The 16,250-nt window shown below is 35.5% G+C and overlaps 2 protein-coding genes across 2 annotated transcripts; both read right to left on the bottom strand.

Annotated features, from left to right (window-relative positions):
* Nucleotides 1–449: 449 nt before the first annotated feature.
* On the bottom strand, nucleotides 450–8,192 carry LOC101205482. Its single transcript, XM_031882874.1, has 9 exons — nucleotides 8,054–8,192; nucleotides 5,389–6,422; nucleotides 3,967–4,621; nucleotides 3,783–3,857; nucleotides 3,125–3,325; nucleotides 2,846–2,943; nucleotides 1,520–1,619; nucleotides 1,289–1,387; nucleotides 450–1,215 (listed from the first exon to the last, which is right to left on the bottom strand). The coding sequence occupies exons 1-9, from the start codon at nucleotides 8,138–8,140 to the stop codon at nucleotides 1,153–1,155; spliced, it is 2,412 nt and encodes an 803-aa protein (XP_031738734.1). The 5' UTR covers nucleotides 8,141–8,192; the 3' UTR covers nucleotides 450–1,152.
* A 1,460-nt stretch (nucleotides 8,193–9,652) lies between these two features.
* Nucleotides 9,653–16,024, bottom strand: LOC101217323 (dihydroxy-acid dehydratase, chloroplastic). Its single transcript, XM_004133963.3, has 14 exons — nucleotides 15,322–16,024; nucleotides 14,541–14,612; nucleotides 14,035–14,082; nucleotides 13,460–13,614; nucleotides 13,155–13,349; nucleotides 12,957–13,068; nucleotides 12,753–12,822; nucleotides 12,611–12,669; nucleotides 12,227–12,350; nucleotides 11,653–11,723; nucleotides 11,082–11,183; nucleotides 10,869–10,949; nucleotides 10,074–10,232; nucleotides 9,653–9,982 (listed from the first exon to the last, which is right to left on the bottom strand). The coding sequence occupies exons 1-14, from the start codon at nucleotides 15,883–15,885 to the stop codon at nucleotides 9,932–9,934; spliced, it is 1,863 nt and encodes a 620-aa protein (XP_004134011.1). The 5' UTR covers nucleotides 15,886–16,024; the 3' UTR covers nucleotides 9,653–9,931.
* Between the last annotated feature and the right edge of the window lie 226 nt (nucleotides 16,025–16,250).

Raw genomic sequence — 16,250 nt, 5'->3', positions numbered from 1 at the left:
GTTAGCTATCTCTTTAATTAAATTGTAATATTTTAAAATTTAAAGCCAAAAACTAACCATTTACTAGCTTTAAAAAATTTATGTTATATATAGATATACCCAAGATTTGACGTAAATTGAATATCCTAGATTTAACGTTCAAGATGAATCATTACATTTAACCTCGAGAATGATCTTGAACTAATAAACGTATCAATTCAATCTTCATCCTTTATAAGCATATCTATCTACAAATCTTTCATATTTTGTTTGACAATATCATATCAAATTACACTTCTTCAAATGTAAATGTGTATTAAACAAAATAAACAATTAAAACAAATACATGTACTGTTCTTAAAAGAAATTATAACTAGAGTTTAAATCAATTCATCTTTTAAAATTTAGGAGTTTAATTGATACAATAATATACGTTTTAATGGAAGGGTTAAATCGATATAAACCAAAAATTTTAAGGTATTTCCTCTCAAATTTATACCTAATAAAGAAAGAGAACAGACAAAGTTGCACCTTCAAATGAAATGGTCAATTACACTATGCAAATTACCTGCATAGCTTCCTGTTAAATTTTGGGCATTCCAAGCAGCTATATGGCCACCAATACATTCCAAAAATTTGACATGATAATTAGCCTTTCTTGCTCAATGGCAATGGCTTAGCTTAAAAGTTATATAAATCTGCCAAAGATATACATATAATGAAGAACCTTCTCCAGCAGATCATTCAAAATCATGCCCACTCATTCAGGCTGAGAATTTTTTATTGTTCCCTAATGGAGAATTGCATCTTTGAAGTCTTACGCTTCCGACTGTCCGAGCTCAAGTGCAATACATTCTAACAAGCTATACGACGAGATGAAGGGAAAATTAGAGAGAATACAGAGGGAGAGCATCGTTCTATGACAACCAATGCCATCCAGTAAAAAATCTTTATATGACTTTTTATTTTCTAACATCGCTGCGATATGCTGCATAAGGAAAACCAAACTAGGGCAGGAGACGAACCATCGCCTCAGTATGATAGTATCTGTTACGTTATGGCATCCAAAAGATAGAAGAATAAAATGAAAATAATAAATCTTATTTACCTTGCATCCAAAAAAATATGTAGGAGGGCGTGCAGATTTGTAATAAGCCCGGAAATCAACCAATATCAAGTGATTGAGCACTTACAAACCGGGCACGATGTTCGTCTCTGTAGCCATGGATCAATACACTGAAACAGCAAACAGATGATTAGTGATTATGGGTTGAAAAGGAGAATGGGGCTTCTTTATTAAGGTGCATACATCTTTGTGAAATTTGTGTAAACAAGGTAGATGGCGAATGACATCTCCAATGGTTGGCGTATCCAGACAAATTGCACAAGCTTCTTGTGTGCTGTCAGTCTGAGGAAGAGAGGAAAAAACATTGCCAAGAGCAGCTAAAATCAGTAGATCTGGCAGTTCAGAGAATGAGTTTTTTATCAAAAGAAGAAAAAAAAAATGCAACTAGAAAGGAGAGGCAGACATGCGACCTACCTGTACAGTAGATTGTGGCAAACTATTAATCCGGTTAGTAGATGCACCAGCATGGCGGTGATTGTTCTCGTCAAGGGATAGCAGCATTTCATAATCATTCCTGACATAAATAATGAGGAAAAAAATGTCACAATTCTTAAACAACTGATCATAGGGGTTTCTTATCCCAAAAAACAACAAACAATGATTGGTCAAACGTAATGTCTTGATTTCAAGAAACTGCAAAATATAAAACATCCAGGGATGGCAGCATTTCATAATAATTCCTATCTCCTTACTTCTAAATTATGTTCATGTTCCACCTTAGCAGGCTTCGGACACAGAAGGCCAGTTCTAAGAGACATTAGGTTGGTAATTTTTCCATCTGAGAGTATTAACCCAGAAATTAGAAGGATTGCTCCAGATCTTTCAAGACCCTTATCACTAGAACACTTAGGACTTGGGAGACTAGTTCTAAGAGATGATAAGTTACTAAGTTTTTCATCTAAGAGCTCGAACCCTCACCACTAAGGCACTTCTTAAAGAGACCATATGTATTTTATAAAAGAAACATACAGGCTGCAATTGGTTACTTGCTTTGAATACAGAGACTTGATATATTATAGAAGTGTAGGTTGTTTTGTAACCATACTCTAAACACCATTAACTTGGCTTAGACTGGAAGGTCCTTTGGTAACCCTTCCTTCAGGTAAGAGGATGCCTTATCCCCTAGTCCCTTAGGATGTTCTGTTGAGGCTTCTTGCTGCTTGAACAAAATCCTTTGTTTCTCAAACTATTGTAAACATCTGCCGAAGTTTTACCTTATTTCCACACAGGTCACCTACATTTATAGAACTTTGCATAGTTCAGACATGACCTTTCACTACCACCTTTTAATAAAAATCCCCATTCCTTGGTCCATTATAGCAATAACTAACATTTCATATCTGAGAATATCAGTTCCACGTGTAAATCTTCATTTTGAGTTCTCTTTTTTCCTTTTGCTTTTTTATTTCCTCATTTTATCACCTCATAACTAAGTTTTAAGTTTCTAGCCAAGTATTCTTTATCTAACTGAAAGGATAATAAAATGTCAATCCTTTCTCTCTCTCTATATATATATATAATAAAATGTCAAAACTTTCTCTCTCTCTCACTTGAACTTGTGACCTGTGGGGTTAAAAGATTTCTAAAGACCCATTGCCTGAAATCAAATATTAATTGAGATGAAATAATATTACAAAAATTTGAACAAATGAACCCAAGATATATTAAAACAAATTAGCAACATTAACTGGAAACCTAAGTTTAAGTTATAGATCATTTACAAATAGATTAAAATCTTACTCGTTGAAATCACGCTGCATATGCAAGATGTCCCTATTCATTCTGACATCATCCATATCTCCAACTGCAGCCTCCAGAGCTTCCAATATATCAAGTCTCTGTATTAAAAACAAGTTACTAGTGTTTAGACATGGTAAGTTACCAACAACCATAGGAAAGATACAATCATCATACCATCAACAATCTAATATCTTGTCCATATAACAGGAAAAAAATGTTGGTTAATAAGAAAAAAAAGTAGCTGGTCGACCTAGCACCAAAAAAGATTATAGGAATTACCATATCTAAATCCATATGCATAGGAAAATTAAGATTCCTTTGTCTAGTGGACACTCTATGAGAGCCACCAAAAAACTGATTCCTTATCTGTGCCATTCGTGCAGAGTGGGTTACTCGAGTTCGCGTTCTATTGGATGGGTTTTGTAAAGATTGAGAACGAGTGCGTCGATTGGCCTGTGCTACCAGCGAGCCCCTCTGACTCTGAACAGAACAATTAATCATCTTTTAGATAGCAGATGAATAGGGAGCATCATAAATAAGAATGCATGGCTAAATTATCTTTTACCAGGCATGTAAATTTAAAGAAAACAAAAATAATGAATAAGAAAGATCAAACTATGTTAGAAAACATGTTAGCCATCTTTCCACCAGACCTGTGAAGAAAATGAATGTAGGAAAATGCTTAACATAAATTAGTTCAAAGCTATGCCAATGACACTCCAACCCCCTCAAAACGTTGAGTAACTTTGTAGACATAGATTAACATTGTGGGGAAGCATTGGTAATAAGTTTTCAACTGGGGGGGAGGCAGAAAGAATGAATTATCTCTGTAGTATCAAATGGAGAAATTGGATAATTTCAGATGACAATGTTTCCAAAGACCAAAGAGGTTGCAATCGCAGGAAGAGAAAAAAGGAGTCAAAAAAGAATATAATACATTATGACTCCGGCGGGACGGTGCAAGAAGGCCATGTTCCACCTGCTGCAGTGCCATGGCTAAATGTTCATCAATCTGCCAGAAGAAACAAAAAAAATAAAATAAAATAAAAGGGTTAAGAACACCGTCATGGTAAGTTGCTGATTAAGCAAAGATAGACATAGCTTATCTAAGAATTAACCACCTCTTCTCCTCCAATAGGTATCTCCTGATATAGTTGTTCCTGAAGTTCACGAGCCAAAATCTCGTCAGCTTCAAGTTGTCTTGCCCTAACATCTGAGGTGTCATCATTTAAGCTACCACCAGTCTGGGAGACAGGGTGTCTCATTTCAGGCGACAACTCATCAACCTCAATAACTTCATTCAAATTATCACAAACTATTTTACTCTTCAGTCTAGTTGACCTTGAATTTGAAGACTCCCCAGATGTACCAAGGCACACGACATCTGGAATGCGGCGTGAAGAATTAATTTGATAAGTTGATTCATGTTTCTTTTGTTTTTTGTTTAATTTGCTTTCCGCATGAATTGGTCCATTAGTCTGATCTAATTTGGGGGAAGCCCTTTGAGACGTATCAGCACTTCCTCCACAATCAGCTTCTGCTATGAGTTCTTGCCTGCTAGGAATTTGTCTCTCCATAGCAATCTCAGTTTTTCCATTAGACAGCCTTCCAACACTATCTATCTTCTTAAAAGAATTCCCAGATGGATTAGACAAGACAATCCCGTTCTTCAAATGATTATGTGTTCTTCTCCAAACACCTACTTTTTCACAATGTTCAGATGTACCTAATCTGGAAGTTCTGCCTGGATTTGCTCCAACATCCTTTCCTGTGTCACTGAAAGCAAATAAGATATCAGGACAGATAGCTTTTGAAGGCCGTGCTAAATTTTAGTATGTGACATCAACTAAAGTTGTTAAATGATGCCATATCTTTTTTAACTGATATTTAGATAGGGTTCAATATCCAATTACATTCAGTTGCAGTAAATCCAAAAAAAACATTTTAACATGCAGACTCCTACACTGGCAGGAGTAGTCATAAAGTAGTGTGCCAAGTCTTCATTCATGACAAAACTGTAGTGTTTTGAATGGAGACATGGAATAGACTTGCATAGTCTGCTGATGCCAGACCATTGCACTACAGCGTACAGTGTAGTGAAAGTCAAATCCATGTGATTCAAAATCCCTGGTACAGTGACACTAAGAACTTCCACAGTCCAAATGAATATGAAGAATATGATAAAGGCAACATGCAACAACTTTGAGACAGTGAGTAGTAGCTTTACAAGAATTCTATGGAAGATGCCATGACACAGTAAAATTTTAACAATGAAGGTAGTGGGATTCAAAGTGTCTACAAAATTATTTTGTGATTCTAAGGAAAGTAGAGCTTGCAACTGTCAGGTTGTTTAAAGAAAATAAGAAGATTTAGAAAACAATCGGCAATATTTGTGAGATAAATAAACAGTCATCATGTCCACTTCAATGCCTCATAGGCAGCCAACGTCAGAATATAAGGAAAACACAAAATTCAGCATCATGTCAACACTGACTACAAAAAATTAATCTTAAAGCATAGTGTAAGGACACTTTGTTTGTTACCTGCTAGATGAAAAAATAACTCTGACATCATCCTTATCATGTGATAGAGAAGGTTGACGCATAATCCCTTTTCCTTTATCTTTGTTACTAAAATTGTCTTCAGCAACTATATCATTTATATCTATTGGACAAGATGGACTGCTTGATGGCATGTTCCCCAAATTGCTCTTGTCAACTTCTCTAGAACTCTTTTCACACTGCTCAGATAAACTTTTTGCTCTTATTGCAATATTATGAGGTGAGATACAACCATTCCGTACCAATCTTTTATGTCCAGTAGCTCTAGGTGAACTAACAAACTGACGAGGACCCAAACCTTGCTTCTCATGTCGATTGTTGGTGTTATTGGATTTTTCAATTCCATCTCTATTAATCATGGATAAACCAACATCTTGGAATGATTCCTCAACAACCTTCTCCTTCCCTTTAATGTTCACGTTGAGTTTCTTTGAAGCAATTGGCATGTAACTTGCAGACTGTTCATTTGATGTGTTCTCAATCTTAAAATCCTTGGCCACATGACGATCAACTGTTTGAGGTTTATACTTGAGATCATGTTCTCTCATTTGTGGAACTGCAGTATTTTCTTGACAAGGAGGGGGTTTGGAAGGAGAGTCAACAGATATATTTATCCCTTTATCCACACGGCGAGGGCATATAAAACGTTTTGGCCCCTGAAATGAATATTTTTCCCTTCCACCTTTTCTAAGTAAAAGACTGTTTTGCAATGCATGAGGATTCTCTCCCGGTGATAGAATAATGGTGTTTTTACTACCCTTAAAATCCTCACAAGGAATGTTTTTGGAACTCCTATCTAGTCTCGAATCATGTCCATTTTCACTGGCAAGCACCCCCACTCCCTTCATGCCATTTATTCCCTTTTCCATCATGAAATCAGGGTTTCTCAAACGATTAGATAAAGAAGAACCAGTCTCTGTCTGAACAAACTGTCCGCCACTAATTTGTCGGGCAGCTAACCGATCCGGTGTATCAGGAACATCCACAATCCATTCCGTGTCCATCTCCTTCATGCTCTGCATTGGGGGGAAAGATCAATGGCCAGTCGATTATAATACCACCCGACTAGGAGACTCAAAAAAAGACAGTTGGAAATTAAATGGTGACTAAATGAAAATAAGGACAGACAAAAAGGAAATAGGGGTAGTGAAACCATGTTGACAATTACAGGCTAGTAGATTTTCCCAAAACTACACTAACATGTAAATTTACTAACAAAAGCAGAATACAAAGAATTTAAACGTGCATTCATTAGTTGGGAGAATATTAGGAAGATTTAACATATATCAATAAAAAGATCATTGTTACAATAAGCTCACACCTAAGTGCTCTCTCATCTCACTAATTCGGAATGGCTAGCATTTAGCATCTAGAAAAAGAAGTAAAATAAGCATAGATACAACAGAAACAAAAATCAGCCCATGGTTGGTCTTGATTGTGAAAGAAAATTAAACCAATTATTGACTCAAAACAAACCCAAAGTTGGCAGCCCAAATCAACAAATAACAGTAAACTGCAAAAGTTGCCACTACAAGAAAGGCCATGTTCACGATTAACTTCTACAGAGTCAAACTTGTTATAGATACTGGCCAAAAAATCTGATGCAACAATTTTCAAAGAGTGAAAGGTATACTAGTGCAAGGATTCATGATTTAGACATGTGTTGGGTTGCATGTGGGTATTTATTGGAGGTTTCTATGATATTGATCTACCCTCATTTAAATCATATTGAAGCATACATTTTCAGGAAGGTCAATCTTTTCCTAGTAAACAAGAGTGTAGTAAGTAAGAATTTGTATTTCTATCATTACCAAATCCGGAAGTAAGGTGCGTTTGGTTTAGAAGTGTCTAATTTTGAAAATAACTTATTTTGAGCCAAAATCCTACAAGTTTCTTGACACCTAAATGTTGTAGAGTAAGGCACTTGTTATGCAAGATTAGACGAAGTGAGCGTAAGTTAGTCTAGACACTTACAAATATCAAAGAAAAAAAGAAAGAAAATAAGATTTTGAAAAAAATTTGAAGTGTTCGGCAGCCACTAAAAATTGTTTTTGAAATACTTTCAGTGTATTTTAAACAGTTCTTATCAAAAGAATTTAAATAAAAATATTTTTTAGAAAAACACTTTTTATCTCCTCAATCCAAACAGACCTAAATTACATTATTTCCCTTATAGCACGGTATCATTTACAGTTCCCTCCCCCTTCTTATGGTAAGACATTAACTGCCGACCACAAACTCTACGCAAGAAATCCATCTACCACCCCTTGTTCTTATGGTAGACATAAATTAAAGCGATTACAAAACCTAGAAACCGATCTTCATTCAACTATCAGAATGCATATAATAATACAATAAATACATGTTTTGTAAAGAACAATGGGTAGAGAACAACATCCTACAACTACTACAGCTCTTATCTTGTGTGTTATTTCTAATCGATTTTCAAAAACCAACTGATTCAGCATTATATTTGTCAAAATCAGAGGCAAGATAGTCATAAAACTAAACGTTCTGGTAATCTGGAAGGGGAATCAAATAACATATTAAATAATTTTCAGAGCATACGTCATTCAACGAAAAAAAACAACACCCAATTGAAATTTCTCACAAAATATAACCTAACGAAGAAAATAAACAATCGAACCTCGTTGTGTTTCTCGTCGAAATCCAGAACAGCGAGAAGCGCACAGGTTGAATTCAAGTACGACGAAGAAGACGATGGTGAGGCCATCCAATCACCTCCATTCTCTTTCTTTCCCTTCTCAAAACCCACCGTCTCTCCGCTCCCTGATACGAACCGGGTCGGGTCGCACCGGATATTAGAATTTGAGCCTAGCTAATACTAAGGCCCAATACACCAACTCTGGCCCAATTAAATTACGTCTGGGCTTTCGTTTCATTGACCATAATTAAAGTTTTTTAAGAACAATAATTAAATCATTTTTATATTGTCTAATTGTTAATTTCATTTAATCAAAGTTATCAGTATTTTCAAAGGAAAATTCAAATCTTCCCCCCAATTGCTTAGAAAATATATATATGTAATCAATAGATTAGTTAATTATAGTCATAGAATCACAATTTGATGTTGGGTGGTTTTGTTGGGGAATTTGTGTATCGGTGTATTAGTTATTGTGATTTTTTTAGTAGAAATGATAATTTAAACTTAAAATATCCATTTATTACTGAGATATTACTCCTAATTATAATACATGTTCAGAAGCTCTTTCTCCATTTTAAGTTAAGACTGCTTATGTTAAAGATAAATATGTAATTTGGTTTATGAGTTATATTATTAATCTCTAAAGCATAATGATTTAGAACTCTCTTTCAACCTAAAGATGTTTATATTTCTTTCTTTCTTTTTCCAAGTATTGTCAAATAGCTTTTCCCTCATAGGGAGGGAGGTATCCGACTCAAATTTCATTTCAAATATTTCAACAAGAACAGGAGGCAACATTGTGGATTTTTTTTTGTAGCAATTAAATCTATAGTAGTGTTAAAAACTAAATCCTAAATTTTGCAAATTTACTTTTGATTGAAACGAGCATAGACTCCCCGCTAATATTACAAGCTCTTAGTTATCTTTCCATGCATTAACTTCATTTTAAGAACTATTGTGAACAATATTTTTTAACAGAAGGAAAACCAAAATGTGTCTAAAAGCTAAATTGTAAAATGTATGACTTTAAAAGTTGAATAATTTGTCTTGGATACATTTACCAGCTTAGTTAAGAGTATATTAATTATAATAATTTAGAAAAGTTATAAAAAAAACAATAAAATTGATAAAAATATTTACAAAATCAAGTATAGTGCTTTTTTATGACTTAGTTAAGAGTGTAAAACATGACTTTATCGTTAATTATAATTAACCATAACGGTTCGATGAACCATTTTTTGATTTCACACTCATCAGCATACTTAAGAGTAAAACAGGTAGTTCTTCGTGTTAGTACAATAAGCAATTGTTTGTGGTTTTTTAGTGTTAATACTGTTCATGATATTATTAATTTTGTACTCAACCTACTATATTGCGTTCAATAATAACATCGAGGCATATCAAAGCATTAATTTTACAGCTAACACGAGCACATCTCAACTCCTATCGATCTCAAAGTCGTTCACCTACCCACATATTGTCCAAGAAAACAACATTAGTTTTGCGATTTTCTTATCCCTAAAGCATAAAGCACAATAATCTTTACAAATGTCGCTTCAAAAAAACATTCATCCTAATGCATGTACAAACCAAAGAATCGAATGTATTTGATATATACTCGATTCTAAAAATTAGATAAAAATGTCTAATTAACATTAAATCGATATACCAAATGCACGGCCTGTTCCACTGTCTTCCTCAACAAATGATTCAAAATGACTTAGAAACAAAATGGTAGAGAGAGAGAGAGGGAAAGAGAGGATAAACAAAGGGTGTTCTAGAAAATTGGCTGTAAAAAGCAAGAAGTGCTTCTAACGAACTGTTTCTGGTGTAACTCTAACTGCAGCCTACAGGTTAGTCTTACTCATCTGTCACGCACCCTTTCGATGCTGCTTTCACGCTCTTGATGTACTGAAAACAAAGTACGATCTCGTTAAAAAAAATGGTTTTAAAAAAAAGAGAGTTTTGGACATGTGAATCATAGAGATGGTAAGGCACGAACCTTGTAAAGAACGCCTCTCGTAGCCTTGTATGCAGGTGGAACCCAGTTTTTTCTTCGTTCTTCCATCTCTTGATCGGATAATTGAACATCGATTCTTCGGTTTTCAATATCAACATTGATGATATCGCCATTTTGAACCAAACCGATTGGACCACCATCCTGAAAATGGATACGGAAGCACTTAAAACTCTATTTGACCAGTGAATGGGCCTTAAAGGCAGGAAGAAAAAGACGCGTTCATAATCCAAAGGTCTAAACTTCAATATTACATTTTTCACTTCAAAAGTGTTTTTGGAACTATATTTCAGAAGTAATTTCTAGGACTAGAAATGTTATTATGTTTTAGCAAAATATTTACGATAATGCATCGGTATAATTGGATATAAAACCAAAACTTTTCTTCCTGGGAAGAACCCCATTATTTGTCAAGATATTTCCGAATATCGAGTTTGCATATTGAGGATCCCTATTTGATTATAAGATAGATGGGTACTTAAATGAGGAATCCTATATTATCTAATATGATTTCAGAGCTCTTGAAGCCCAAATGGTCAGATAGTTCAAAAACAAAAATAGGGGTCCAATTCAAGAATGGTTCACCATCTTGAAGGACATATTTAGAATTTCACATCCCACTCTTTATAGGTTACTCCTCCTAATGTCAATTGGTTTTGCAATGAAAGCACAATCTATATAATATACTATTATCAACGTAAATCTTTGAACTCTCTACTCTAAGCTTCTACTGTTTCAATGAAGTTAAGAAATTTAACAAAAGTGAGCAACAAAACGCACCAATGCTTCGGGGCAGATGTGACCGACAACGAAGCCATGTGAACCTCCAGAGAACCTACCATCGGTCAGCAGTGCCACATCCTGTAGATGTCAAAGGCAGTGTAAAGATGAAGTTGACTTCAAAGGATATACTATCATCTTCGTTACCATCACATGACTTTGACAGCAAATTTTTACAAATTTAAACACAAATTTAGAGTTGGGACACCATACCTTCCCCAGACCTGCCCCCATTATTGCACTAGTGGGTGTCAACATTTCAGGCATTCCCGGTCCCCCTTTAGGACCTTCACCTCTGATGATCACTGTTTTCCCCTAAGGAATTAAAATTTTAATCTCGATTACAAAAACAGCAAATAAAAACGTGCTAGCATCCTCTGTGTAAATGTGTATATATGTGTGCGTGTTATGTATCTATATATGCACTACTAAAATTTAAATATTCCATAAATTTAAGGGATAAAGACTTGCCCTCTCAATGCATAAATTTATGAATCCTGAAAATGAGAAGCCTAAAGTTCTTTTTATATTTGGATAAACGGGATATAAAAAGAAAACCATAGATTTATATAACTTATCATTAGTTAGTATGCAAATATATGACATGAACTTATGTAGTAAGTGGAATTTGAAACCCCTAACTAAGAATTGCATGAATATCAGATGAGATTATTGGCCGAAAAGAGGCCAAAACAACGATATATCAGATAAGACCTACCCAACGATAATAGTTCGGAACTTAGTCATAAAGAGAAAGGGGGGAGGGGGGTGACATCATCAGTACCTTAAAACTTGAGGGGTCTTTTGTTATCGCTGCAATCATCGATTCTTCACCTTCAAAAACAAGAGCAGGACCTGCAAAACAGATATTGTTTTAGGTAGAATGATTTGTTTTCAGAAAATTTTTGTTTTCGTTCATTGCAATATCTTTTAAGTTATAAGAATTTGGTGGAGAAGCAGAAAAAGGAAGAAACTTGCTAGAGTGATAAACAATGTCTTGTCTTCCTTCGGTTTGGGGGATTTGCTTTGCACCTTTAACCCTAAGGCGACTTCGACCTTTTATTACTCATCAGGAAAAGGGAAAAAAATGGTCTTTTAAGAATTTGAGTAAAATTTATAATTCATCTCTAACACCTCGACCTACCAACCAAAGACACAGAAAGTAGAGAGTGACACAGAAGCAGAAGATGTTCGAATAAGCAATGAGCTTCAGAACCACAATACAGGCAATTTTCTCGCCAAAGAACTGATTTTCTTACTTTCTTTAAGAAAAGAAATTCAGAGTGGTTTTTTATCAAATTTAACCATAAATGACGTTACTAGTTCACAAAGCATCTTGAAAATTCAATAAATGGTACCAGAGAAATATAGCCCCTCCTTGCCAGTAATCTTAGCCACCGAACCCTCAGGAGCAAGATTTCCATATAATATTTGAAGATGCCCTGTTTTCTTGATGGGATTCTCCAAAGGTTTGATAATATCCTGCATTCAAAGCAGAAGAAGAGGTAGTTATAAAGTGTTTCTTCAGATTTTCACCTCTATTGTAGTCAATGTTCTTCAGAATTTGGATCTACTTTAAGGGATTACTCTTTTATATGTTGAGAGTCCAGGACAGGGGTGAGGAAAGAAATTGCTGAACCAAAAACCAGAAACAGCGGTCGAGGTCCACAGTTACTTAAATAGTTTAGAAGAATGATCTGATTTCTGAAATCGTGGATGCGATAATATCAAAGCCAAATTACCTGCCCTTCAGATAGAGGTAGGAAAAGTTTAGCATTTTCCGCCAGCGTCTTTCCCGTGACTAAAAAAAGATTAAAATAACATGAGTAACAGAAATCACTGAAGTAAAGTGCAAATCCCATGGTCATGTTTGCCAAAATATACCAGTTATGCAATCTCCATCTAAAAGTTCGTTCTCCAACAGATAGCGGATGACTGCGGGTGTTCCTCCAATCTATCAAAACAAACGTTCAATACTTATCATGACACGTGATGGTGACAGTATTATACCAGCACATGCAGCTGACCAAAAGCACCTAGTGGTAGCATTTTAGATAACTGGCAATAAGATGAAAATAAAATCCAGACCTTGTGAATATCCTCCATTACATATTTTCCACTAGGCTTAAGATCGCCAAGTAAAGGAACCTGATCGCTAACCTTCTGAAAATCATCAAGGGTTAAATCCAAACCAACAGACCTGCCAAGAATCGAGCCATTACCCCCAGAGATATCTAGTAAAGTAATCAAAAGTTGAGGAACAATTTTAAATCAAGCTCTCCTCACCTTGCTATAGCAATCAAGTGTAGCACTGCATTAGTGGAACCACCCAAAGCCATAACAACAACCATTGCATTTCGTAGAGATTTTTCCGTAATAATGTCCCGTGGTTTCAAATCCATCTTCAATAATTCCAGAAGATATTTTCCAGCTAAACGGCATTCGTCTATCTTTAGTGGATCCTCAGCCGGTGTTGACGAGCTTTAGGAAACACGAATCAGAAGAGGAATAAGATAAATCTTGAGAAAACCTTTGCTCAATGCTCAGAGCTGCACACCAAACTAACATAGTGGCCTGGAGATATATCTAACCTGTAAGGAAGAGACATGCCCATGGCTTCAATAGCAGACGCCATTGTATTAGCTGTATACATACCACCACAAGCCCCAGCCCCTGGGCAGGAGTTGCGGACAACATTCTTCCTCTCTTCATCACTTATTGACCCGCTTACATATTCTCCATATACCTAAGTGTCACAAGTAAAAGATGTGAAAATGAAGTTTCAAAAGTTTGAAGAACAAATCTGACGAAAGCAGCTATTATTTACTAAGATTTGTTTTCAATCGAACATCATTGATATCATGAACAAACACATTCAAATGATCCACTGTCTATTTTTTTTAATTTCTCAAAGATGTAACTGACCACGGCTCCATTTTCATTTTTGTTCTTATATGTGTGCCTGAACTTTCATGCGGTACTAAATCCAGGAGTTACATGTTTATGTCATTCTAAAGTGATTGTCTCTGAAAATAATGTTGTACTCAAGAATTTTTACATATTTATTACAAGATTTTAATGCATAAATAATTTAATATAATAAATTAATGAATGTTGAGATTTTTAAATAAAATTTTCTTGCATTTTGTCTTTGGTAAGCACATACCTGAAATGCAGACACTATGTCATATTTATGGCCTTGAAAGTGACCAGGCTGCAAACAAAAGCAACAGGGAAGAAAATTAATTTCATGCAACTTCAAAAACTTACACTAATTAACTTGAATTCAAATGAGGACAAAATACTAGTGTCTAAGAAAAAGTAGGAAGATGATAAACACATGTTGGCATATCTATAGAATGTGGATGTGTGCATCTATAAGCAACAAACTCATAGAGTCAGCTGCATTTCACTAAAATGTGAAGGCTCTCAAACTGATCATCTACTGTAGTTCTACACGGACAAAGATGGTGAGAAAAGGTGGAATGATCAGAGAGTCAAGACACGAATTGATACATTCCATTGTGATAAATTTGATACAGACCATTTACAAGTGAATAATTTTAAGTAGGGTTTTAAATGGAAGACACGACACCAGCTTCTTGATAAACATAAGATTCAATTAAAAGATTATAATCAAGTCATGGATATGAGTAAAATCCGAGCCCAAACCTTGATGGTTCCACCATAAATCATAATACTTGGTCGATTCAACCTACCCATCGCCATTATTGTACCCGGCATCTGTAAAATAGGCAAATTTCAGCACATAATTGTAATGTGGAAAGAAAAACTACTAAAACTCTGTTGTAATTTGACTTTTAACTTTTCGTAGTACCCAATATGTTTCGTTTTCCCAAAGAAAACGAAGTAAAATAAACACAGCATGCTATGAAACAGAAAAAGAAAAATGAAGCTGATGCCAATCACCAGGTTCGATAAGGTCAGTTTTGCTGACATATAACTAATATATTCTCCCCAAAAAAATTACCTCCTAGATCAATCATCAATATCAATGAGTGTCCATGAGGACCTGATAGATAAATTCTTGAGATTTTAACAATCATGCTTATTTCCTAAAAATCGTTCTCTGTCTTTTAACCTTTTTCCCCCTGAGAAAACGTCTGCTCGCCAAATTTTGAAAACTAAAACAAGTGCTTTAACCTGTTTTTTTTCTTACCTGGCTAAGGTTTCAGGAGTGAAAACCTCAAACAAATAAACCGCATGCACAATAGTTTTCATAATCTTACAAAGAACAGAGAACAAATTTAACAAATTGAGCTTAATCGATCAGAAATGGCATAAGAAAACCAGAGAAATGGAAGGGGAAGAAAAAATAGCAATTCAAAATTGCAAAACTAGTCCTAAAAAACGAGTAAACAAGACAAAAAAAAATGGTCAGATTCTATGCCAAAAACAGCCGCAAAAGGGGAGAAGTTCAGAGAAAACTCACATTCTTGTCACAGCCAGGGATGGAGATATTACCGTCGTACCACTGAGCACTCATAACAGTCTCTATGCTATCCGCAATCAAGTCCCTTGACTGCAAGCTATAGCACATACCTCTGGTCCCCATGGAAATGGCGTCACTAACACCAATCGTGTTGAACCTAAACCCAACCATACCAGCTGCGTTAACTCCATATTTAACAGCCTCAGAGAGCTTCAACAGATGCATATTGCATGTATTTCCCTCATACCAAACCGACGAAATCCCAATCTGAGGCTTGTTCAGATCGTCGTCGGATAAACCAACGCCATGGAGAATCGCCTGAGACCCACCCTGCGACTTCGGCTCGGTAATGCGAGAGCTGTACTTGTTGAGCTTCTGAGCAGCAGTTGAACTAGGAGATGGAGAGTCTACAACCACTGACGGTGGCGGAGATTGCGTAGTGACATTAGAAATCGAAGCTCTGACAACCAGAGAACGGCTTCGCTGAACATTGGTAGAGACAGATGGTGTAATTGTGGTGAAGGGGATGGAGCGTGGTAAAGGAGATATGATCGCCGACTGCATTTTGACGCCGGAAATAGACGGCGGCGGCGGTGGCTGTTGAATGAGGGTTTAAGGGAGATTATGGCAAGTTGGCAACAGAGAAAGAGAAAAGAGCGCTTACTTTGAGAACAATAAGAAGAAAAGTGCTGACATCGAATTTCAGTAAACGACAAGTCGATAAAATGTTGATCCCATCTTCTGCTTTGCGAGAGCGGTTTCAATTTTCTTTATTTTCATTTTTAATAAGATTCCTTTCATTTAGTTAACCAGTTACATTAAACCCCTCATATTTTTTAATTTAATTAATGGCTCCTTAAACTTTCTACTTTTACATTCAAGTCCTTAGAGTGAAATTATTCAAAACCTTCCAAATATATTTAAAATAA

This window comes from Cucumis sativus, chromosome 3 (genome assembly GCF_000004075.3).
Source record: "Cucumis sativus cultivar 9930 chromosome 3, Cucumber_9930_V3, whole genome shotgun sequence".
Lineage (NCBI taxonomy): Eukaryota > Viridiplantae > Streptophyta > Magnoliopsida > Cucurbitales > Cucurbitaceae > Cucumis > Cucumis sativus.
The sequence above is the reverse complement of the archived record's forward strand: the minus strand, read 5'-3'. Positions and strand labels throughout refer to the sequence as shown.